Genomic DNA, 25,372 nt, shown 5'->3' on the forward strand with positions numbered 1-25,372 from the left:
GGAAGAGAAGATTGGTGAGCAGCTTCAAGGCCATGGGGCATATTCGTCAGCCATGCCCTGAAAAGGGAGGTGATTGCTGATTCGGGTCTGGATTGGGGTGATTGTATGCGGGTGAAGGGCCGCACTCGTGCTTGATACATATTGGCCTGCTCCCCTTGGTCTAGGGGCGTATCCTCGTCCCCTTTTTGGCCAGAAACTGGCTTTGGGGCCGGGTTATTGGTGCGGACACTGTCGCACCATGTGCCCAGCTTGTTTACAATTATGACAAGCTTCATAAGATCCAGAGTACTCTGGGGCTGTCCCCATGTGGGTGATAGTTTGATGTGGTAGTGGAGTAGGGTTGTAAGTGGTGGTTCCGACGAAGGGTATGGCTGAAGCGCGGTAGGCATACGGCAGTTGGAATGGCTGCTCCTGGGGTGGGTGTATAGTTGGTCCTGCTAGTGAAGCTGGTAGTTGCTGTTGCTGTTATCATTCGGGAAACAGTATTTTCAATAATTTGTGAGATTCTTGTTGTCTTCAGCCACCATCTGTTTTCTTGGGTTTCTCTCCTTTCTGGCCTCTTTCATTGTAGTTTCAAAAGTTGTACCTGTAGGGACTGGATTTGTGTGGTTCAGCCCCTCCCTTTCCTTATTGTATTGGGTGATGTGGTGATGCACATGGGAGTTTGAACTGAGCCTGGGGAATTGCCATTACCCCACAGTGCCCTGAGATGGATTGGGGCGATGGGGCTGCTTGTGTGGTAGGTGGGGCGTCATTATTGGTTGGGCCTGCCCTCTTTGGTGTCAAGTTGGTGCTCCAGTGCCCACCCATCGTAATCAGGTTTCGTGTAAGGGAGTGCTCTTCTAATTTCTTCAATTGCCCAAATTCCTATTTTCAGCTCAGCCTCTGCTCTTTCCCTTGTTTGTTTCTTCCTTTTTAAATAAGTGACTCTTATTCTTTTCAGCTTCAACTTTCTATCTTTTTCCTTCACACTGCTTCCCTAATTCTTTCTCCCATAGTGAGGAGCTGCCCTTTTGATGGGGCCACTCCACTGAGGTATCCTGCTTGGGTCCATTTAGTCTCACACCTTCCCAAACCTTCTTGACTTCCTTATACTGCATCTTTCCCTCTGATCTATCTTTCATTCTCTGATCTAAGTATTCATTGAATTTGTGTTTGAGGACGGTGGTCGTGGCCATTTTGTCGTTAAGCTATGTCTGGCTCTATGCTATTTTGGTGCACTTAGCCCATCACTGGCCAAAACTAGCAATGTATCTCTGGTGCTGACACAGTCTTATCTCTGGTGTCGTGTCTCCCCCTTGTGTACAAAGATTGTATTGCTTTATGTTTGGCGAATTAATTAAATACTTTCCCAAAGTATTTCGGGCAATTCCTTTTGGAACACCTCTACTGTATTATCTAGCGCTTCTATTTAAAATATAATATAATTTTGGGAACTATTTTCAAAAAGTTATTATTCGTTTTCACTTTTTCGATTATTTAAATACTTTGCCAAAACATTTTCAAAAATGTCCTTTCGGGACATTATATTAGTATATTCAAGCGTTTCTAGAAAAAATATTTAATTAATTCTAGGACTCATTTTTTCTCAAAACTAATTAAAAAACTGAAAACTCTAAAAACTAACTTAATTAATTAAATACTTTCCCAAAGTATTTCAAACGTGTCCTTTTTAGGACAATATATGGTGTATCCTAGCGTTCTCTAGAATTAATTATCAAATTAATTCTAACCCTTAAGGATTTACCAACAGCACGAGAGGGAAAAATCAGGTCAATTTATCAGCAGAAAAATAGCTGCTTCACAGCAGCTCCCACAATCTGACTCGGCGGTCACTTAAACACAGCCAACTTAGCATATGGCTAATTATTAGCAATCAGCCTCGTGGAACGTTCAATCACTCACATTGATTTGGCGTTATCGACTTGTCTCGGTTCTGCTCATGCAACTTCAATTTCATCGATTCCTCACTGGTATATCAGACTACTTGGAATACATTTCAGCATTTAATTCCTCACTGTTATCAGACTACTTGGAATACATTCAGCATAGCCTTCTGTCTACTGGAATGCCAATCCAGTAGGCTCAGGTTCGCTATTACCAACAATTCCTCACTGTTATATCAGACTACTTGGAATACATTCAGTTAATTCATTTAATTCCTCACTGTTATCAGACTACTTGGAATACATTCTAATTCCTCACTGTTATCAGACTACTTGGAATACATTCAGTAAATTCATTAATTCCTCACTGTTATCAGACTACTTGGAATACATTCTAATTCCTCACTGTTATCAGACTACTTGGAATGGGATTTTTAACGCAGATATCCTTACAGCATGCCTTAAATTCTAGACAATTCCACATAAATTTAGCAACAATTCACACTCACCTCAGTACTCCTGATCATAATTTAGATATTGGCTATTATACAATATGCAGATTTTGATTAAACCGGCTCTGCTTACCTTAATATTTTCGAGCTCTTTGATCAGTTTCCTGGGTGAGTTGAATCGCCGACGTCTCCCTCGAGCGGGTCACCTCTCCTTCTTGAATCTTTCTCCCACTCGCCTCCTGTCTTATCAACTTTCTATGGACCGAAATCAAAGGTGTCTAATAACCATCCTCTGCTACCAAGTCTGTTGATAAACGTTTACTGGAGACAGGAGACCAAGTGGAGACATAGGACGAGGTGGATCTTTTATAATAAGGCCGTTTTATTAAAGTGTAAAGATATCAGGCAAAAACGTGCACGGCCCCTTTCTGTCAGATTCTTATGAAATCGTCGGAGAAGAGGCCGCTCTAAACAGTACATTCAAATTTTATACATTATATAGGCAACTAGCAAAGTAGGTGGTCTTGTCGTCTGGCCTTCCTCTTGGTCAATCTTGGTCGTGAGTGGTCCTGTTCGGACCAGGTGTCGACGTTCCATTGGCTCTTGACATAGTTCTTTGTCTTGAGTCACACCCTTGGAAAGAATGTGTATGTCTAAATGATGTTTCAGGGGCCTGTCCTGAGTGGGGTGTGTGTGTGTCTGAGGTTAGTATCTAATGAGATCGGCATGTGCCTAAGGACAAAGAGAGGGTGGGTTCATTTTGTACAAAGGATAGCCTATGTTGGAATGTTGTTATACTAGTCTCCAGTATCTATTTCAATTTCTTACACAAGCGATCACGGAAAGTAGAGGAAACTAAGATAAACAGGCGAGTTTAGCTAGCTCACGTTAACTAGACAGCGAAATAACTAATGTAAACTAGCCCGCGAAATAAACAAAACAATTGGGCTAACTTTTATCACAAAGCGAACAAAATCTTGGGTTTTATCGTTCGAAACCGTCTTGCTAGGCTGGCTATCCCAATCTAGCTAGCTAGCGAACAGAAACCCCGAAGATTACTGGACTAACTAGCTAAATTAGCTAGCGAACATTATCCCGATTATGACACGATTTGCTTTCTAGCTAGCTACACAGAACAAAAATATAAACGCAACATGTAAAGTGTTGGTCTCATGAGCTGAAATAAAAGATCCCCTAAATTTTACATACGCACAAAAATCTTTCTCTCCAATTGAGTGCACAAATTTGTTTACATCCCTGTTAGTGAGTATTTGTCCTTTGCCAAGATAATCCATCCACCTGATAGGTGTTGTGTATGAAGAAGCTGATTCAACAGCATGGTCATTACACAGGTGCACCTTGTGCTGGGGACAATAAAAGACCTCTCTAAAATATGCAGTTTTGTCACAACACAATGCCACAGAGGGAGCAGGCAATTGGCATGCTGACTGCAAGAATATCCACCAGAGCTGTTGTCAGAGAATTGAATGTTAATTTCTCTACCATAAACCACCTCCAATGTCGTTTTAGTGATTTTGGCAGTACGTCCACCTGGCCCCACAACTGCAGACCACGTGTAACCACGCCAGTTCAGGACCACCACATCCGGCGGCTTCACCCAGGATTGTCTGAAACCAGCCACCAGGACAGCTGATGAAACTGAGGAGTATTTCTGTCTGTAATAAAGACCTTTTTTTTTTACCACAATTTGGTGATATCCAATTGGTAGTTACAGTCTTGACCCATCGCTGCAACTCCCCTACAGACTCACTTGAGGTCGAAAGGCATGCATCCTCCGAAACACGACCCTGCCAAGCCACACTGCTTCTTGACACACTGCTCGCTTAACCTGGAAGCCAGACGCACCAATGTGTTGGAGGAAACACTGTCCAGTTGGCGACCGAAGTCAGCTTGCAGGCGCCCAGCCCTCCACAAGTAGTTGCTAGAGCGCGATGGGACAAGGAAATCCCGGCCGGCCAAACCCTCTCCTAACCAATACAACGCTGGGCCTATTGTGCGCCCCCTCATTGGTCTCCCGGTCACGGCCGGCTGTCACACAGCCTGGGATCTAACCCAGGGCTGTAGTGACGCGATGCAGTGCCTTAGACTGCTGCACCACTCGGGAGGCTGTAATAATGCCCTTTTGTGGGGAAAATCTAATTCCGATTGGCAGGGCCTTGCTCCCCAGTGGGTGGGCCTATACCCTCCAAGGCCCACCCATGGCTATACCCCTGCCCAGTCTTGAAATCCATAGATTAGGGTCTAATGACTTGATTTAAATTGACTGATTTCCTTACATGAACTGTAACTCTGTCAAATTGTTGCATGTTGCGTTTATTTTTTTGTTTGGTATAAATATTAGCTGTAAATCTAATGTTAGCTTTCTAGCCACAAGGAGTCGCTGTTTGCCAATTGCTTGCTATCTAATGTTACCTTGGTGCCAATGCCACAGCTTTGTCTGTGGAAGCTTAGCAAGCTGACCACAGGCCAAGGATCATGCCAAAGTAGCTGTAGCAACCTAGCTTCTTGACAAGGTTATCTAGCAACGTGTTCTGAACAAGTTGTCTTAGTAAGAAGCATGGTAGTTAGGTTACTCGTGGCCATTCCACACAGAAACAGCTGTTCAGTGTTGAATGATGTGTCATGGTTGTCTTACCTACTCTGCCCACATTGAAAAATAATATATCTTGCTTTTTTATCAGGGGTATTTATGCAATGTGGTATAGCTTTCAGACTCTTCTCGTCATTGCTTTACACTTTGATTATTTCCCTCTGATTATTTGCCTCAATCTCACTATCTGTGTTTCTCTCTATCTCCCCATAGGAAGAGGTATGTGACATGATCAACAAGAGATACAATGAGTTTCTACCCAGCATGCAGGGGGCAGAGGTACTCATGGGACAGGCTGAAGAGGTTTCTAAAGAAATTGATGTCCTCAAAAGCTGCATTGAGAAAGAGGTAAGCGTCATGAACTGTTCATGAGTCATTGGCAATCTCCTTGTGTTTTTGGGAGGTGTTACCGAACTGACACAGTTGGCAGAGACATACTATTAAAAATAAGTGTATGTGTGTTTACAGGTGCAGCAGAATCTACATACAGCCGTGACAGAATATGCCAAGCTAAAGCAGCAGCTGGAGAGAAACACTACTGTCATTGCCATGCTCAGGCACCTAGAAGAGGTAGCTCACAGCTGTAGCCCTACAGGCTCACAGTCATGTACAGTTAAATTCTGTCTTGGGGCATACCATTGGAGAGGCATGCAAGATACTTTTGTGTATATAAAGTGTATGTGAACACCCCTTCAAATTAGTGTATTCGGCTGTTTCAGCCACACCCGTTGCTCACAGGTGTATAAAATCGAGCACACAGCCATGCAATCTTCATAGACAAACATTGGCCTTACTGAAGAGCTCAGTGACTTTCAACGTGGCACCGTCATAGGATGCCACCTTTCCAACAATTCAGTTCGTCAAATTTATGCACTTCTAGAGCTGGCCCAGTCAACTGTAAGTGCTGTTATTGTGAAGTGGAAACACTTAGGAGAAACAACGGCTCAGACGCGAAGTGGTAGGCCACACAAGCTCACAGAACATGACCACCAAGTTATGAAGCGCGTACCGCGTAAAAGTCTGTCCTCGGTTACAACACTCACTACAACATTCAATACCGAGTTCCAAACTGCCTCTGGAAGCAACGTCAGCACAAGAACTGTTCATCGGGAACTTCATGTAATGGGTTTCCATGGCCAAGCAGCCGCACACAAGCCTAAGATCACCATGCGCAATGCCAAGCGTCGTCTGAAGTGGTGTAAAGCTCGCCACCATTTCACTCTGGAGCAGTGGAAACACGTCCTCTGGAGTGATGAATCACACTTCACCATCTGGCAGACCGACGGACGAATCTGGGTTTGGCGGATGCCAGGAGAACGCTACCTGTCCCAATGCATAGTGCCAACTGTAAAGTTGAGGAGGAATAATGGTCTGCACAGAGCTCTGACCTCAACCCCATCGAACACCTTTGGGATTAATTGAAATGCTGACTGTAAGCCTGGCCTAATCGCCTAACATCAGTGCCTGACCTCCCTAATGCTCTTGTGGCTGAATGAAAGCAAGTCCCTGCAGCCATGTTCCAACATCTAGTGGAAAGCCTTCCCAGAAGAGTAGCAGCAAAGGGGGGACCAACTCCATATGAATGCCCATGATGCTGGAGTGAGATGTTTGACAATCAGGTGTCCACATACTTTTGGTCATGTAGTGTATTTGTTTGGAGACGCTTTTCCCACGTCGGAGAGTATATCCGTGATCGGTGGACGGCTTGGATGAGGAAATCATTGTTTGCATTGCCCAGGAATGAATTAAATTGTTAGATGCTACCACCCTCCCCTCCAAATCAAATGGATGTCAGTGTTTGCGCGCATACGTTAATTAACAATTGGACGTAATTCTTTTGTGGGTGACGCAAACAACGATTTCTTTATCAGTATCATCCACCGACTACGGATGGTACTCTTTGACTTGGGAAAAGCATCGCCAAACAGGCACAGGTACGGGTTGGCAAATATCTCGCAAGTTGGCTATATGTTATGGGCTACTCCCCACTGTAGCCCTAACCTGTTCCCCACTGATATCTACACATGGCCCTGTTAAACTGAATGGTGTTATTTATCATAATGCACAAATGTAAATGTCAATGAATTTTTACATGTCATACATTTTCTTTGTTAATTTTTCTGTTCAATTTAGTTTCACATTGCAATGGAGGAGTTTCACAAAGCCCTACTGGAGAAGAAGTATGTAATTGCGGCCAAACAGTTAGAAAATGCCCGGCACAGTGCAGACTCTCTGAAGGCGTGGAAAGGCTCTGAGCTGCCCCTGCTGAGAGCACTCACCTCAGAGCTCACTGTCCAGAGAGAGAACCTCATCTACCATCTGAGGGACGAGTGGAAGAGACTGGCCGTCTGGAAACTGCCTCCTTCCAAAGGTAAAAAGGCTACCAGGCATCATATAGATTAGGGTAGACCCTGGGCTGATGCTTGGCCTCATAAGTAGTGTCATTCTAGGGCAATTTTATTGAGGATAAGTAGGTTGCCTGAGGTGTCAGCTGCACTCCAAAGGGTACAACATGGAATCCTCCGATATAAATATATTATTTAAAATGTGTTTTGTACGTTTTTATTTTAAAGGCGGTAAATTGCACTTCATTCATGCCACCACAGACACTGGTTGTGTGTGTCCATCCATCCTCTCAGAGCCGACGGGGATGAAGTCGTTCCTGAAGACTGAGCTCCAGCTGACCCCGGGCGGGACCAAGGAGCCCCAGCAGAGCCCTCCGCCTCTGCTCTCCTGTGTCCTCCAGGCCCTGACCATCCAGGGGGAACTCCAACACAAGATCAAACTCTTCAGTAAGACCCAGTGTCCAGTCAGTCAATGTTTTTCTTACTGTAAAGCTGACAGAATCAAATTATTTGAATACAGATCATTTTCTGTTTGATCCTGTTAGTCCATCATGAGACAGCCAGCCTCTCCCCACTCTAGGCCAGGTGCTGCTGAAGTACCTGCTGAAGCCCCTGATCACGTACCCCTCTCTGAACGTGGAGGTATCGGAGCAGCAAGGTGAGGGCACCCTGCTCGCTCTCCAGTTTGCCGAGACCCCCGATGAGCACACCAGCCCCTCACAGGTCTACACCAAAGTCCTGATGGTACTCAAGACCTTACACACACACCTGCTAGGTAGGCACCCTTGCTAATACTCCTAATTGTTGGTCATTTAGCGCTGGTCGAGATCCTTTAGTCATAGAAAATATGAAACCAGTTGCTATGCCAGCCACCATTTCAGAGCACTACCATTGGCCCTATAACGACATGTATCTTTTGCTTTGCAGACGTATCAGTTGGTGAGAGAAAAGTGTCTGTGATACTCGGAGACCTGGTATGGCAGGAGATGTCTCATTGCATCATCCATGAGTGCCTCCTGTACTCCATCCCAACCAATAGCTGCCAGCTTGAACAGTACAGTGCAGTATGTATCAAAGGCTAACCAAGTACTCCAAATACACCTCTATACACTCAATATGCACAAACAATTCATTTTAAAGGCAATACAGTCGGTTTTATCAAGGAGATACAAATCCCTATATTTTTGGAACTAGTGACTTGATATAGAACAAGGAGACTTCTTATTCTGTCATTCATTAATACCACCATGTTTGTTCTCACCCCTAGGTGATCAAAGAGACGGAGGAGTTTGAGAAGTCCTTGAAGGAGATGCAGTACCTCCGAGGAGACTCCACCGAGCTGCTCAAGTATGCCCAGGACGTCAACTGCCACTTTGCCAGCAAGAAATGCAAAGACGTGATCGTGGCGGCACGCAAGCTGATGACCTCCGAGATGCACAACACCGTCAAAGTGTGTAATGTTCTCCTGCAGTCTATCCATGGTCTTATCTTTGTGGTTTCTAATTATTAAGTACACTGACAATAGCCACGCAGTTGACACCTGATGTACACAGTATGTGGTTTGCTTGCCACTGCAACATGTGAATGCATGTTCTAAATCAGAACATACAGATACCCAGAGAAGAAAATAAATGCAGCTGGGACAGGTGAACTGCTTTGCATCTTGCACTGCAGGTAAATGCACAGAGGTTATACTCGAATGTACTTCTAACATATTTTCCTGCCAACAGATCACCCCAGATTCTAAGCTTTCCGTCCCCATGCTGCCCAGCCCTGGCTCTGGAGACATCAAGGGCAAGCAGGGGGCCAAGAAGCTTGAGGCGTTCAGGTTGGAGAACGAGAAGCAGCTGGGTGCGCGGACGCTGTGCCTGCCTGTGTGTCGCATCAGTGAGTCGGTGCAGCAGCTGATGGAGCTGGCCTTGCACACGCTGTCCGAGGCTGTGGGAAGCTCCAGCCAATGGTACGCTCTCATGTTACGCAGCACCATGTTACCCACTGTCACTGCACATGATGACATGATATTAACTCTTCAGCTTTAGCCCAGTGTTTCACTAAAGTTGTTTGTGTTGCAAAAATTACAAATGTTTTCCTTCTCTAATATTTGTCCCTCAAAGTGCTACCCAACTGTTCTTCACAGTGCGGAATATATTCCAGCTATTCTATGATGTTGTGCCTACATACCATAAGTGAGTATATTCAGTTTTCTTCTTCTTTTTTAACGCTGTTTATGTATAATCAATTTCAGAATGAGCATTTCCTCCTCTCTCTCACTGACTTCTCTCTGTCTCTTTGCTCTCCAGAGAGAACCTGCTCAAGTTCCCACATCTGGCGGCCATCCAGCACAACAACTGCATGTACATCGCCCACCACCTGCTCACCCTGGGCTACCAGTTCAGTCCACGCCTGCCTGACCCCCTCAGTGAGGGTGCTGCCACCTTTGTGGACCTGGTGCCCGGCTTCAGGAAACTGGGTAAGGGAAGGAGCGTGTCCCATGGCTCGCCCAGCATTAGCATGGCTACACACTTGATGGGCTTTTGTGGAGGTTGAGCTGTTTTTTTTTATTTCCAAAAAGGATAATGAGACCAGGGAGATATGAGTCAATCATGTTCTAGCGACATCTCAACGCCAAAGTAGATGAAAAGCGAATGTACACTTCTAGCTCTGACTAGCAATATTCCCCAGGCGCTCATTGCTTCCTGGCCCATCTGAACGTCCAGAGAACAGAGATGCTGGAGCGTCTCTCCACCGCACGCAACTTCTCCAACCTGGATGACGAGGACAACTACTCTGCAGCCAGCAAGGCCGTCAGGCAGGTCAGTGTTCAAGTAAACCGGCAATATCGCTGGAAGAGATCTACAATTGTGAGTATGATAACTGTAGCCACAAATATGGAATTATATCTGCAGTATTTTAAAATAAGTTGTCTCAAAGGGCAACTATCAGCCAGACATTCTAAAATGGTGAGTTAAGCATCAGTTAAAGGCATTGTTCAACGAATTTTTTTAAGTAAGCATGATTAGCATAACAGGGGGCCATTAATTTTTGGGACAATGCTAATTATGCTAACTCCTGGCTGTGGCAAAAGTAAACAAAAGATTATTACATTTACATTTACATTATTTAGCTGACGCTCTTATCCAGAGCGACTTACAAATTGGAAAGTTCATACATATTCATCCTGGTCCCCCCGTGGGGAATGAACCCACAACCCTGGCGTTGCAAGCGCCATGCTCTACCAACTGAGCCACACGGGACCGTTATTGTGGATGCTGTCACTACTGGCCTACAGACACAACCCAAGGTAAGAGGAATTTGACAAAAACATAAATGTTGGCTGAACTATCCCTTTAAGATTCAGATCAAAAGTTAGCAATGCTTGGCTTGTATCAAATGCACTAACAATTCTTATAGGATGGGGTCACTGTTCCATTACTGAAAATTGATTGTTTCATTTGCAGGTCATCCATCAGCTGAAAAGGCTGGGCACCGTCTGGCAAGACGTTCTACCAGTCAACATATACTGTAAAGCCATGGGGATTCTCCTCAACACTGCCATCTCAGAGCTGATTGCCAAAATCATGATGCTGGAGGTGAGAGCAGGCTCTTATTTGACAATGTGGCTTGTGTTACTGCAATGATTTTACAGGGTGCAAATATAGTTCATCTTGGTTGAATGAGTGGGCTTCCTCATCCCATGGTTTCTATCCTATTTGGCTCTTTAGGATATCTCCACTGAAGATGGGGAGCACCTACAAATCCTCTGTCAGACCATTATCGAGGAAGGACCCCTGGTGTTCATTCCACTGCCTGAGGAGAACAAGAACAAGAAGTACCAGGAGGAGGTACCCATTTACGTGAAGAAGTGGATCACCTTCAAGGAGCTGGTCATAGTGCTGCGAGCTAACCTGCAGGAGATAGTCGACAGGTACAAAAATGAACTTCTCAACTTGTCAAATCACCATTAAAGCTATTCATTTTCATAACAACAAATTATGACAACCACAATTCCAAAAGTGAACACACGGCTAATCTATATAATTTACTGTTTCTTATTTGGATTACTTGTGTGTACACTTTTAGAATTGTGGTTGACGTTTGATTGGTATACCACTGAGTCCTCTAATTGGTTGATTTGTCCTTGTTTCCTGTCTGAAGGTGGGCAGAGGGGAAAGAGCCACTGGCGCTGGAGTTCTCTAGTTCCGATATGAAGAGCCTAATCCGAGCTTTGTTCCAGAACACTGAGAGGCGGGCGGTGGCTCTCACCAAAATCAAATAGACTCCTTTGCTCTCTTGCAACAAACGACCCCAATAAGCTGTACCACTTTCCTTCACTGCTGTAGAAAACAGTGTTCATTAATGTCTTTGTTCAAGCCTAGTTGTGAATGTAAATGCAATATATGCCATTGTATATGATAAAACAGCATTTCAAATACAATGTTGTGTCCAGCTTCTTTTCAAAAATATTTTAAGGTGCAATATGCAGAAATCACTGCCATTCCTGGTTGCTAAAATTCTAATAGTTAACCTAATTTCAGTTTGAGACAAAAATATCAAGTATACTGTAATGAATCATTGTACCATCTTCCTAGCCTCTGAAATATATCAACACCGTTATCCCAGAAACCCTAGACCCACTCTAATTTGCATACCACCCTAACAGATCCACATTTGCACTCCACACTGCCATTACACATCTGGACGAAAGGAACACCTATGTGAGAATGCTATTTATTGACTACAGACCCTGGGACTAAACACCTCCCTCTGCTACTGGATGCTGGACTTCCTGATGGGCTGCCCCCAGGCAGTGAGGGTATGTAACAACATCCGTCACGCTGATCCTCAACACGGAGGCCCCTCGGGTGCGTGTTCAGTCCCACCCTGTACTCCCTGTTCACTCATGACTGCACGGCCAGGCACGACTCCAATACCATCATTAAGTTTGCCAATATCACAACAGTGGTAGGCCTGATCACCGACGAGACAGCCTATAGGGAGGTCAGAGACCTGGCCGTGTGGTGCCAGGACAACAACCTCTCCCTCAATGTGATCAAGACAAAGGAGATGATTGTGGACTACAGGAAAAGGAGGACTGAGCACGCCCCCATTCTCATTGATGGGGCTGTAGTGGAGCAGGTTGAGAGCTTCAAGTTCCTTGGTGTCCACATCACCAACAAACTAACATGGTCCAAGCACACCAAGACAGTCATGAAGAGGGCACAACAAAACCTATTCCCCCTCAGGTGACTGAAAAGATTTGGCATGGGTCCTCAGATCCTCAAAAGGTTCTACAGCTGCACCATAGAGAACATCCTGACTAGTTCCATCACTGCCCTGTACATCACTGGGGCCAAGCTTCCTGCCATCCAGGACCTCTATACTAGTTGGTGTCAGAGGAAGGCCCTAAAAATTGTCAGACTCCAGCCACCCTGGTCATAGACTGTTCTCTCTGCTATCGCACGATAAGCGGTACCGGACCACCAAGTCTAGGTCCAAGAGGCTTCTAAATAGATTTGACCTCCAAGCCATAAGACTCCTGAACATTTAATCAAATGGCTACCCAGACTATTTGCATTGACTTTAATTACGTCCATCTATGGACCCAGAACTTAATGGAGCAGCTGACCAATTATGCAAGACTTTAGTTTTGGGTTAACCAAAATTAAGTTGTCTTGAACGCACCATATTACCTCAACTAACCGGTGCCTCTGCGCATTGACTCTGTACTGGTTCCCCCAGTATATAGCCTCGCATTTGTTATCTACTGCTGCTCTTTAATTATTTGTTACAATTAATATTTTTGGGGGTATTTTTCTGAACTGCATTGCTGGTTAAGGTTAAGGGCTTGTAAGTAAGTGTTTCACTGTTGTATTCGGCTCATGTGACAAATAAAATGTGTTTTGATTTGATATATTTTCAATAAGCAAAAATGTTGTATTTCAGCTGTTAGAAGTTGGTGTACAAAACCGAAAGTAAAAGATACAAAAAATGAAGCTTAAAAATGGGAAACATAAAAATAGCACTCAGAACAGATCTACCAACAGCTTCTTAGACTTGCTTTCAATGAGAATAACCGATCAATTACTTGATCAAGTTGCCCAAAAATAGATATATTGCAGCTTTAATACAATTATTTGTATCTGAAACTGCTTTCTGAATGAGCACTATGGTTGTGTTTACACAGGCAGCCCAACTATGATATTTTGCCTAATTATTGGCAAAAGAGCTGATCTGAAAAGTTCAGATGGGACATTTATACACCTTTCTTCAAGCATGATCCATATGGTGCGTTCAAGACAACTTAATTTTGGTTAACCCAAAACTAAAGTCTTGCATAATTGGTCAGCTGCTCCATTACGTTCTGGGTCCATAGATGGACGAAGAGATGCAACACGTTTTCGTTGCAAAAAGCTTTGCAACAGACCGAACGTTTTGCAATGAATCTGACTAATGACCTACATCTCCCATATCACTCTTGCGGTTTCATTAACGTCATATTTATGCGTCTACGTGCATGTCTGCTTCAGCGTTTTTATGCCATATTGCTGAATTACCAAACATTTATTTTTCAAACATTGAATTCTCCTCCCAAAAAAATTTACCATGGAGAAGGGCAGACGACCAAACCTGTCCCCTAAGAAAAAGATGGGGAAGAAAAACCCAACCGACACCACTGATCCTGTGAAGAACTTCGAGCGATGGAAGAAGAAATACAATATGACAAAAACAAGAGTCAAACAGGAGAAAATACAGAAAAGGAAACCTGAATGGCAGGTGGAGAAAGAAGGTATTCAACGGCTTGTCAACAAATATAACGAGGTTAACAACGTGTTTGTTTTTATCCTGCGAGGCTAGCTAGCTAACGTTAGCTGGCATAGATGGCTAGGGCCGCATTCTGCAGAATTGAGATAGAAATACGCTATGTAGATCAAACACCTCTCATGTAGAATAAGGAATCACATCGGCTCTATTTATGGCATGTTTTCCTGCAACGTTGGAGAACGTCTGGCAACTGAACATGTCCTAGGACTGTAAATGAGATATCTAGCTAGCTATCACATCTTCAGTCTTATCAAAGCAATCTCCTGTCCCATAAGTCATTTTAGGAAGTCCTAGGTTGCTTAACGATAGCTAAAGTATTGCTGTTGACAATGATTTGTATCATATCATTACTTCTGGGGCAGTGTAGATACACTTGAACACTTTTGTCTTCTAGATAAATGGAGGGATGGATGCTGAGAGGTTTTCAGATTCCCCCATCTCCAAGAATACCCTGTGAGGTAAACGTAAATTGGTTATGAAATGGCATTGACTGCTTTTGCCATTAATGCAATGTGAACCAACGGCAAACATATACCATTGACAGTATCTTGTTTGGGATTGACAGTTTTGTTGTTTACCCCAGGTCTAAAGGAAGCACAGTATCGTCAGCCCACAGAAATACAGAGACAGACAATTAGCTTTGCATTGCAAGGTAAAGATGTTCTGGGCGCTGCAAAGACTGGTTCTGGAAAAACACTGGCCTTTCTCATTCCTGTGAGTAGCCAATTGTGTTCTATATCAATGCAATATTGCAAGCTGATATGAATGCAGATGCAATGTGCATCCATTATTTCAAGCTATTGATGGCATGTCAATGCCTTTCACACGTCTTGGTTTCATTTCCAGGTATTGGAATGTTTGTATCGTCAGCAGTGTACAGCAATGGATGGCCTGGGGGCCCTGATCATCTCCCCCACACGAGAGCTGGCCTATCAGACTTTCTAGGTGCTTCGTAAAGTGGGCAAGAACCATGAGTTATCTGCCGGCCTCATCATTGGCGGAAAGGTACACTATTTACTTTCAAGTACCTGTATTTGTTGATCATTTCATGTTGGTTTTGACACCACTGTTGGTGGTGTTTGAAAGGAAACGTTTTGTGCCCTGTTATTCCGTTGGATTCTGCAACCGATCATTGATTCATTTAGGCAAGGTAAAAGGACCCCCCCAGACAAAATTGTTGCCACTATTTTGACATTTCTTTTCCTAGAGAGGAAATGAGAGAGGACATGCACATTTAGGTTACTTAGGCTACTTATATATACTTAGGCTACTTACTTATACATACTTAGGCTACCTATACATATAAGGAATTTCCACATGGAGTTGATAAAAATCAACAAATAGGGCACTGATCACCGTCAGTCTAGCTAGCTAGCTACAGTATCTTGCTAACCTTATCAAGTTTCAAGTTTTATTCGCCGTATGTACAGGGTACGCATGGTATACTTTGTCCAACAAAATGCTTAATTGCAGGTTCCTTCTTGACAATGCAACAACAAGAAGTAATGAAAGATAATACCAACATAAAGTAAATGGCAGTATAATAGAATAAACATTTTAGCATAAGAATGGTACAGGAAGGCACAATTTATAGTCCAATATTTATACATGTATTGGGGGGGAAAGTGTATAAATTTAGCAGTATAATAAGAGTCTGGTAGGAGCAGTTGTGTGTGTGTGTAGCATAAATGTATATACTGAACAAAAATATACATGGAACATGTAAAGTGTCGGTCCTATGTTTTTCATGAGCTGAAATAAAAGATCCCAGAATTTTTCCATGTGCACAAAAAGCTTATTTCTCTCATCCACCTGACAGGCTTGGTATATCAAGAAGCTGATTAAACAGCATGATCATTACACAGGTGCACCTACTGCTGGGGACAATAAACGGCTACTCTAAAATGTGCAGTTCTGTCACACAACACAATGACACAGATGTCTACATTTTGGGGATTGTGCAATTGGCATGCTGACTGCAGGAATGTCCACCAGAGCTGCTGTTTTGGAATTTAATGTTAATTTCTCTACCATATGCCTCCAACGTCATTTTAGAGAATTTGGCAGTACTTCCAACTGGCCTCACAACTGCAGACCGTGTGTAACCATGCCAGCTTAGAACCTCCGACTTCTTCACCTGCGGGATCGTCTGAGACCAGCAGGCCGGACAGCTGATGAAACTGAGCAGTATTTCTGTGTGTAATAAAGCCATTTTGTGGGGAAAAACTCATCTGATTGACTGTCAGGCTCCCCACTGAGCCACGCCCTTGCCCAGTCATGTAAAATCTGTAGATTAGGGCCTAATTATTTTATTTCAATTAACTAATCTCCTTATATGAACTGTAAATCAGTAAAAATGTTGCATGTTGCGTTTTTATATTTTTGTTCAGTATATGTGTGTGCATGCCTGAGTGCATATGTGGTAAGGTGAGGAGAATCAGAGCAGGTGGTCAGTCCAGTTCAAGTGTTCAGGAGTCTGATGGGTTTCAGATACCAACTGGCTCAGAGACCATCTGCCCGACAGGGAGAAAACGGCTCGTCTGTGGGGTCCTTTGATGCTGTGTGCCTTAATCAGGCACCATTTTGAGTAGATTACCTGGATGGGTCTGACCTATCTTTGACTTCGCCATCTATTGTTATCTCAAGTTTTGGCATCTTCCATAAATTGCAGCTGACAATCTGCCATAGAAATAGTTAGAATAAGATGAAGCTCCGGTAATATGGATAACTATTGAAAGCAATGTTCCCTCTGGGTTTTTTTCGTCACTGAGCAAATTTCAGGTCTGCTGAGTGCAAGCTTCAACGTTGTGAAAATTCTGTGGAACTTCTGGCACCCGTTTATTGTGAACACTGAGGCTGTACCCGCTTTAAGTTACCGTTATAACAGTGGCCAAGTAGGGCACTGACTATTTTGATCATAATGTATCGCTATTAGTGGTCTACCATCTCAAAAAATGGAGAAAATGCATCCTGTAACATTTAACATGGAAATAGCTGTTCTATCATTCAGCCTACAGTAGCAGCCAATGTGTGGTGTTCAATGTAGGCCTACATTCCGTGAGACTTTTGGGAAAAAATATGCAGGGCTTGACATTAACCTGTTTACCCACTTTTCCTTCCTTCAAGGAGGTTACTGAAGATTTTTGATTCAAGAAACCACTTTACAAAATAAATGTAATTATTATTCCAATACCATATTACAGAGAATCAGACAAATTATGCTACCCTCTGCCTATTGGCTACTTAGCTTATTCAAACCTCTCTCAAAATACAACACTGTCCCTTTAAGACATAAAAAAATTAACTCTTTACCTGACTTGCTTTTCAAAGATGGCTAGAAATGTACACGTTTTGTGCTTTTGTAGGAAGCAACCACTCCCTCATAGCTGACTAGAACTTAGCTATAACTGGTCTAATAACTCACTAGCAAAGAATATGAACAAATATGCACACGTGGCTACATGCAGCTCTCGCTTTGATCTCAAAACAAGCACATCTACTCGCAACCACTGGTGCGCCTAAATAAAAATTGCAGGTTGCACAGCAAAATATTTGGGTGCATATGTGAGTAAAATGGTCACACTGTAGAGCCCTGCAATGACTTTGTTATAAACTCAGCAAATGAAAAACAGTCTGAATTGAAAATACTTGTGGAAGGTGATGTTTGAATTCAGTCCGGATTTCAATGAGTCTCCGGAGCTACTCGTAGATCATGTGAATGTTATTACTCAGCGATTGCAGGGTGCTTACATTGATTGCTTATATCGGGACTAACTGACATCCAGTATTTGGTATGAATACGGGAAAGGCAAAAGTGGTCCAGTACATGCAACAAATACGAGCGTTGTGATGGATGCTCTGAGAAGTGTCTAGCCCTTCTAAAGAATGACGTGTCACTGTGCAGCCAGGTGCTGATTGATAGTGTGGTTTCTTTCCCACTAACATAGAATGTTTTATCGGAATCTCAGCAAATTCAATCCAGTCTTACACTTTGATCATACAGCGCTTGCTTTATGCTCTTCTGCAGCTTTTTCGATGAGCCTTCGCTGATAAGCTGGTTTAGTGTTTATGCTGCTGTAATGGCTTTGTCCTCGATGTTGAAGCTCATTTATTATATGGTATTAAGGAAGGACAGGATACTGCAGCAGAGGAAGAGATGAAAGAGGACTCTGTCAGCCTTGTCAGGGCTCCTCAGGCAGTGCACGTCAGTGTTTAAACTGCATTTTACCTGAGACCTGTTAGGAGTGAAGCTGGTATGGCTTCAAATAGCCTACTATTTGAAAAATGTGTAAAATCACTAAAGTTTTGAAAATTATTTCAAATTGTTGCTTTTTTTAACCCAGGTCTGCTGCACAATGAAATGCAACCCCAGCTTTAAATGTTAAGGCACACACCACCTTAGTTCTTTATCCTCTGTAGCAACAAGACAAAGACTAACATAAACGACCTGAAAGAGGCCAATCTAAAAACGTCATGTTTGTGTGTCCATGTAGCACGCCGGCCACACTGGAGCAGAACTACGTGGTGTGTGAGCTGCACCAGAAGGTCAACATGCTCTTCTCCTTCATCAGGAGCCACCTGCAGAAGAAAGTAATAGTCTTCTTTGCCTGCTGCAAAGAGGTGAGGCACTGCTAGTTCGTGTAAACGCTCCTCCATTTGGCTTATTTTGGCTTCATGGTCTAGTTGTAGTCTGAGCTGCAAACATGAAGTCTCTTTCTCTCGCCATCCATAGGTGCAATACCTGTTCCGGGTCTTCTGCCGGCTGCGTCCGGGCATGCCCATCCTGGCCCTGCATGGGAGGCAACAGCAGATGAAGAGGGTGGAGGTCTACAACGACTTCATCAAGAAGAAGAACGCTGTGCTTTTCGCCTACAGACATTGCAGCCAGAGGCCTAGGTAGTGCTAACACTTCAGCAGTCTAGTCTACAGACTGGCTCAATGTCTTTAGTCAGTAGGTACAGAGATACCGTTCTGGGGCACAGCTCAAACGCTGCCCCTAAAATGAAAAATATTTACTGTTCTGATACGAGGCAGCAGGTTCTTCGCGGCTGGTGGTGAATAATTGTTACGTCCCCCCCACTTTGCAGACTTCCCTGCCGTCCAGAGGACGCCAACACATACATCCACAGAGTGGGACAAACCGCCAGGTAATAACCCAAATCAAATCAAATCAAATTTTATTAGTCACATACACATGGTTAGCAGATGTTAATGCGAGTGTAGCGAAATGCTTGTGCTTCTAGTTCCGACAATGCAGTAATAACCAACAGTAATCTAACCTAACAATTCCACACTACTACCTTACACACACACACAAGTGTAAAGGGATAAAGAATATGTACATAAAGATATATGAATGAGTGGTGGTACCGAAACGGGCATTGGCAGCTGCCAGTAGATGGTATAGAGTACGGTATATAACGTATGAGATGAGTACTGTAGGGTATGTAAACATAAAGTGGCATAGTTTAAAGTGGCTAGTGGTACATGTATTGCATAAAGATGGCAAGATGCAGTAGATGATATAGAGTCAAGTATATACATATGAGATGGGTAATGTAGGGTATGTAAACATTGTATTAAGTGGCATTGCTTAAAGTGGCTAGTGGTACATTTTTACATAATTTCCATCAATTCCCATTTTTAAAGTGGCTGGAGTTGAGTCAGTATGTTGGCAGCGGCCGCTAAATGTTAGTGGTGCTGTTTAACAGTCTGATGGCCTTGAGATAGAAGCTGTTTTTTAGTCTCTCGTCCCTGCTTTGATGCACCTGTACTGACTCTGCCTTCTGGATGATAGCGGGGTGAACAGGCAGTGGCTTGGGTGGTTGTTGCCCTTGATGATCTTTATGGCCTTCCTGTGACATCGGGTGGTGTAGGTGTCCTGGAGGGCAGGTAGTTTGCCCCTGGTGATGCGTTCGGCAGACCTCACTACCCTCTGGAGAGCCTTACGGTTGTGGGCGGAGCAGTTGCCGTACAGGCGGTGATACAGCCCGACGGATGCTCTCGATTGTGCATCTGTAGAAGTTTGTGAGTGCTTTTGGTGACAAGCCGAATTTCTTCAGCCTCCTGAGGTTGAAGAGGCGCTGGCGCCTTCTTCACAACGCTGGTTGGGTGTGGTGACCAATTCAGTTTGTCCGTGATGTGTACACCGAGGAACTTAAACTTTCCACCTTCTCCACTACTGACCCGTCGATGTGGATAGGGGGGTGCTCCCTCTGCTGTTTCCTGAAGTCCACAATCATCTCCTTTGTTTTGTTGACGTTGAGTATGAGGTTATTTTCCTGACACCACACTCCGAGGGCCCTCACCTCCTCCCTGTAGGCCGTCTCGTCGTTGTTGGTGATCAAGCCTACCACTGTAGTGTATCATCCGCAAACTTGATGATTGAGTTGGAGGCGTGCATGCCACGCAGTCGTGGGTGAACAGGGAGTACAGGAGAGGGCTCAGAACGCACCCTTGTGGGGCCCAGTGTTGAGGATCAGCGGGGTGGAGATGTTGTTACCTACCCTCACCACCTGGGGGCGGCCCGTCAGGAAGTCCAGGACCCAGTTGCACAGGGCGGGGTCGAGACCCAGGGTCTCGAGCTTGATGACGAGTTTGGGAGGTACTATGGTGTTAAATGCTGAGCTGTAATCGATGAACAGCATTCTCACATGGGTATTCCTCTTGTCAGATGGTTAGGGCAGTGTGCAGTGTGGTTGCGATTGCGTCGTCTGTGGACCTATTGGGTCGGTAAGCAAATTGGAGTGGGTCTAGGGTGTCCGGTAGGGTGGAGGTGATATGGTCCTTGACTAGTCTCTCAAAGCACTTCATGATGACGGAAGTGAGTGCTACGGGCGGTAGTCGTTTAGCTCAGTTACCTTAGCTTTCTTGGGAACAGGAACAATGGTGGCCCTCTTGAAGCATGTGGGAACAGCAGACATGGGATAAGGATTGATTGAATATGTCCGTAACCACACCAGCCAGCTGGTCTGCGCATGCTCTGAGGACGCGGCTGGGAATGCCGTCTGGGCCTGCAGCCTTGCGAGGGTTAACACGTTTAAATGTTTTAACTCACCTCGGCTGCAGTGAAGGAGAGCCCGCAGGTTTTGGTAGGGGGCCGTGTCAGTGGACTGTATTGTCCTCAAAGCGGGCAAAAAAGTTGTTTAGCTGTCTGGGAGCAAGACATCCTGGTCCTCGACGGGGCTGGTTTTCTTTTTGTAATCCGTGATTGACTGTAGACCCTGCCACATACCTCTTGTGTCTGAGCTGTTGAATTTCGACTCGATTTTGTCTCTGTACTGAGACTTGCCTGTTTGATTGCCTTGCGGAGAGATAAGCTACACTGTTTTGTATTCGGTCATGCTTCCGGTCACCTTGCCCTGGTTAAAAGCAGTGGTTCGCGCTTTAGTTTCACGCGAATGCTGCCGTCAATCCACGGTTTCTGGTTTGGGATGTTTTTATCGTTGCTGTGGGTACGACATCGTCAATGCATTCCTAAATGAACTGCCTCACCGAATCAGCATATTCGTCAATATTGTGTTGGACGCGAATGGCGGAACATATTCCAATCCCGCGTGATCGAAGCAGTCTTGAAGCGTGGATTCAGATTGGTCGGACCAGCGTTGAACAGACCTGAGCGCGGGAGCTTGTTGTTTGAGTTCTGTTTGTAGGCTGGAATCAACAAAATTGGAGTCGTGGTCAGCTTTTTCCGAAAAGGGGGGCGGGGGAGGCCTTATAAGCGTCGCGGAAATTAGTATATACCAATGGTCTAGTGTTTTTCCAGCCCTGGTAGCACAATCGATATGCTGATAGAATTTAGGGATTTTGTTTTTAGGTTAGCCTTGTTAAAATCCCCAGCTACGATGAATGCAGCCTCAGGGTGTGTGGTTTCCAGTTTACAAAGAGTCAGATAAAGTTCGTTCAGGGCCATCGATGTGTCTGCTTGGGGGGAATGTATACGGCTGTGATTATGATTGACGAGAATTCCTTGGTAGTAATGCGGTCGACATTTGATTGTGAGGAGTTCTAGATCAGGTGAACAGAACGACTTGAGTTCTGTGTGTGTTGTTATGATGATCACACCACTTCTCGTTAATCATAAGGCATACCCCCCCGCCCCTCTTCTTACCGGAAAGATGTTTGTTTCTGTCGGCGCGATGCATGAAAGAAACCAGCTGGCTGCACCGACTCCGTTAGCGTGCCTTGAGTTAGCCATGTTTCCGTGAAGCAGAGCACGTTGCAATCCCTGATGTCTCTCTGGAATGCTACCCGTGCTCGGATTTCATCAACCTTATTGTCAAGAGACTGGACATTGGCGAGTAGTATGCTAGGGAGTGGAGCGCGATGTGCCCGTCCTCGAAGCCTGACCACGAGACCGCCACGTTTTCCCCTTTTTCGGCGTCGCACAGGGTCGCCGGCCTGGGATCAGATCCATTGTATTGTGTGGAAGGCAAAACACTGGATCCGTTTCGGGAAAGTCATATTCCTGGTAGGAACGATGATGAGTTGACGTTAATCGTATATTCAGTAGTTCCTCCCGACTGTATGTAATGAAACCTAAGATTACCCGGGGTACCGATGTAAGAAATAACACGTAAAAAAACAAAATACTGCATATTTTCCAAGGAACACGAAGCGAGGCGGCCATCTCTTTTCGGCGCCGGAAGATCCCCTCTCTAGCCTTACCTGGAATAAAAGGAAATACATTGACTGTGTGCAGTCTATGCACCTTGAAGGGCATGTCCTTGAGGGGCATGTTTTCATTGTATATGGAGAATGAATGAAAATGTACATACTAGGGATTAACATGGGTAACTGGGGTCCTGGGCAGACTCTTTACATTTTCCGAAAAATGTTTGACAAGACCTGTGAAATTACAACATTTTACCACAATGTCGGCACTAATGCAATTCTATAAAATGCACATGTGCAGCATCAGATTAGCAAATAAAAATATTCTGCCACATTATCTAATCAGGTTGTTGCATAGAAGCCTTTAGCCTAAAGTATTTACTTCACACAAAGTAAAAGCACACGCACAATTGACACTTCTGTACTGCACACGCAACACAAATGCAGTTCAGAAACCCTACAGGAAACTCCTACAGTATAGCCGATAAAAGATGTGCCTCTTTGACCTGTAATTGACTCTTCAAACAGTCACATTTGATAGGCCTATAAATTGTGCCTTCCTGTATTGTACATCTGCTAAAAGATGTATTCTGTTCTACTGTCATTGACTTTATGTTCATATTATTTTTTTTACTATTTCTTATTGTTGCATTGTCGAGAAGGAACCTGCAAGTAAGTATTTCATTGGATGATGTACAGTGCATTCGGAAAGTTTTCAGACCCCTTGACCTTTTCCACATGTTGCGTTACAGCCTTATTCTAAAATTGTTTTTTCCCCCTCCTTACTTCGGCGCTGAGATACAAGCCTGTGAGAAGAACCTGATCACGTGAAGGGCATTGGCTCGTTTTTGGCTAATAAGAATTGAGATATCTGAGATTAATCTTGGTTTCATCAGACCACAGAATCTTGTTTCTCTTTGTTTCTCAGAGTCCTTTAGGTGCCATTTGGCAAACTCCAAGCGGGCTTACATGTGCCTTTTATTGAGGAATAGCTTTTGTCTGGCCACTACCATAAAGGCTTGATTGGTAGAGTGCTACAGAGATGGTTTTCCTTCTGGAAGGTTCTTCCATCTCCACAGAGGAACTCTAGATCTCTGTCAGAGTGACAATCGGGTTGTTGGTCACCTCCCTGACCATGGCCCTTCTCCCCCGATTGCTCAGTTTGGCCGGGCGGCCAATCTTGGTGGTTCCAAACTTCTTCCATTTAAGAACAATGGAGGCCACTGTGTTCTTGGGGACCTTCAATGCTGCAGAAATGTTTTTGTACCCTTCACCAGATCTGTGCCTCGACACAATCCTGTCATGGAGCTCTAAGGACAATTCCTTTGAACTCGTGGCTTGGTTTTTGCCCCGACATGCACTGTCAACTGTGGGACCTTTATATAGACAGGTGTGTGCCTTTCCAAGTCATGTCCAATCAATTGAATTTACCACAGGTAGACTCCAATCAAGTTGTAGAAACATCTCAAGAATGATCAATGGAAACAAGATGCACTTGAGTTCAATATTGGGTCTCATAGCAAAGGGTCTGAATACATTTTTTTCTACAGTTGCAAAAATGTCTAAACACCTGTTTATGCTTTGTCATTATGGGGTATTAATGAGGAAATAAAATAATTTCATCCATTTTAGAATAAGGCTGTAACGTAACAAAATGTGGAAAAGGGGAAGGGGTCCATATACTTCCCGAATGCACTGAATATGCGTATACCGTACATACGACTAAAACTTGAAACGATGCACAATTCACTACATAGGCATCTCTGTCACAGACATGAAGGTCTTTTACAATCCAGTGGCATAATGGAAAATTCTATCTTCTCCTCTACTAGAGCCTCGGCTATTTTCCTATCCAGTCCCAATCCCACTGAAACCCAAAATGACTCCTGTCTCGCATTCAAATTGCTAAGTTTATTCTGTACTTCATAGGTTGCATAATCAAAGCAGGTCTCTTGCTTTGCATGTCAAAATACTGCTATAACATTTCCCCTGCTTCTCTGTGCTGTCTTGTTCTTGCTGCCCAAACGAGAGCTTTGGTAGAGAATGTGACATCAACAAACTGTGTGAGAGTAGATATGCATATTTTTTTTAAATGTTGGTCCCGTTAAGAGGACTTTTATTTAAACTATATCTCCCAGTCATCTATGAGCTCATCTGCCATCTGTATAATCATAAACTCGAATTTGCCAAATATAGGACATAACCTAGAACTAATGACAGAATATCTAACAAGCTTAGCATATTTGGTTATTTGACTTTTGTGTTTGACCACCGTTACAAAGTTTGCTGTTTTCAGGTTGCGTTCTTAGCTCTCTGTGTTGAGAGCCTACTGGTGAATTGAGGAACATAACACAATTTATGAACGGCCTGTTTCGCAGTTCACAACAACATCATTGGCGATCAAAGATAGTTACTCTTATCATTACTAAATATCAGTTTCATTTGCTCTGAAATCTTTACATAATTGCGCAGCACCCATCTTATTTGCGGAGAACCCTGGCATCGTGACCCTATCTTGGTTTAAAATGCTTTAAATTGGCACTTCCGATTTCTATTTCCTGATATTTCCTGGAGTCTCGTGATAAATGCATTTTTCCTCTTTTGAAACTTGGTAGACTTTCGGAAAAATATTAATCCAACAAA

The 25,372-nt window shown here is 44.0% G+C and overlaps 1 protein-coding gene and 1 pseudogene across 4 annotated transcripts in view; both read left to right on the forward strand.

The window, feature by feature from the left end:
- The window catches only part of LOC111950453 (centromere/kinetochore protein zw10 homolog), a 17,197-nt gene extending 5,468 nt beyond the window's left edge, over positions 1 to 11,729 (forward strand). Inside the window, exons 3-16 of one of the 4 annotated variants that reach the window (XM_023968048.2) lie at positions 5,163 to 5,297; positions 5,418 to 5,519; positions 7,083 to 7,320; positions 7,589 to 7,741; positions 7,875 to 8,069; positions 8,222 to 8,358; positions 8,562 to 8,744; positions 9,025 to 9,254; positions 9,409 to 9,480; positions 9,595 to 9,764; positions 9,977 to 10,107; positions 10,753 to 10,884; positions 11,017 to 11,219; positions 11,450 to 11,729. In XM_023968048.2, the coding sequence (XP_023823816.1) occupies positions 5,163 to 5,297; positions 5,418 to 5,519; positions 7,083 to 7,320; positions 7,589 to 7,741; positions 7,875 to 8,069; positions 8,222 to 8,358; positions 8,562 to 8,744; positions 9,025 to 9,254; positions 9,409 to 9,480; positions 9,595 to 9,764; positions 9,977 to 10,107; positions 10,753 to 10,884; positions 11,017 to 11,219; positions 11,450 to 11,570 (2,202 nt within the window). In that variant the 3' untranslated portion in view covers positions 11,571 to 11,729. Of the gene's footprint in view, positions 1 to 4,860; positions 5,298 to 5,417; positions 5,520 to 7,082; positions 7,321 to 7,522; positions 7,742 to 7,874; positions 8,070 to 8,221; positions 8,359 to 8,561; positions 8,745 to 9,024; positions 9,255 to 9,408; positions 9,481 to 9,594; positions 9,765 to 9,976; positions 10,108 to 10,752; positions 10,885 to 11,016; positions 11,220 to 11,449 lie in introns of those variants that run through there. The other 3 variants (XM_070434394.1, XM_070434395.1, XM_070434396.1) reach the window with 3 other exon arrangements.
- Positions 11,730 to 13,653: 1,924 nt separating this feature from the next.
- LOC111950495 (probable ATP-dependent RNA helicase DDX10) overlaps positions 13,654 to 25,372 on the forward strand; it is a 129,482-nt pseudogene continuing 117,763 nt past the window's right edge.

This window comes from Salvelinus sp. IW2-2015, linkage group LG23 (genome assembly GCF_002910315.2).
Source record: "Salvelinus sp. IW2-2015 linkage group LG23, ASM291031v2, whole genome shotgun sequence".
NCBI lineage: Eukaryota > Metazoa > Chordata > Actinopteri > Salmoniformes > Salmonidae > Salvelinus > Salvelinus sp. IW2-2015.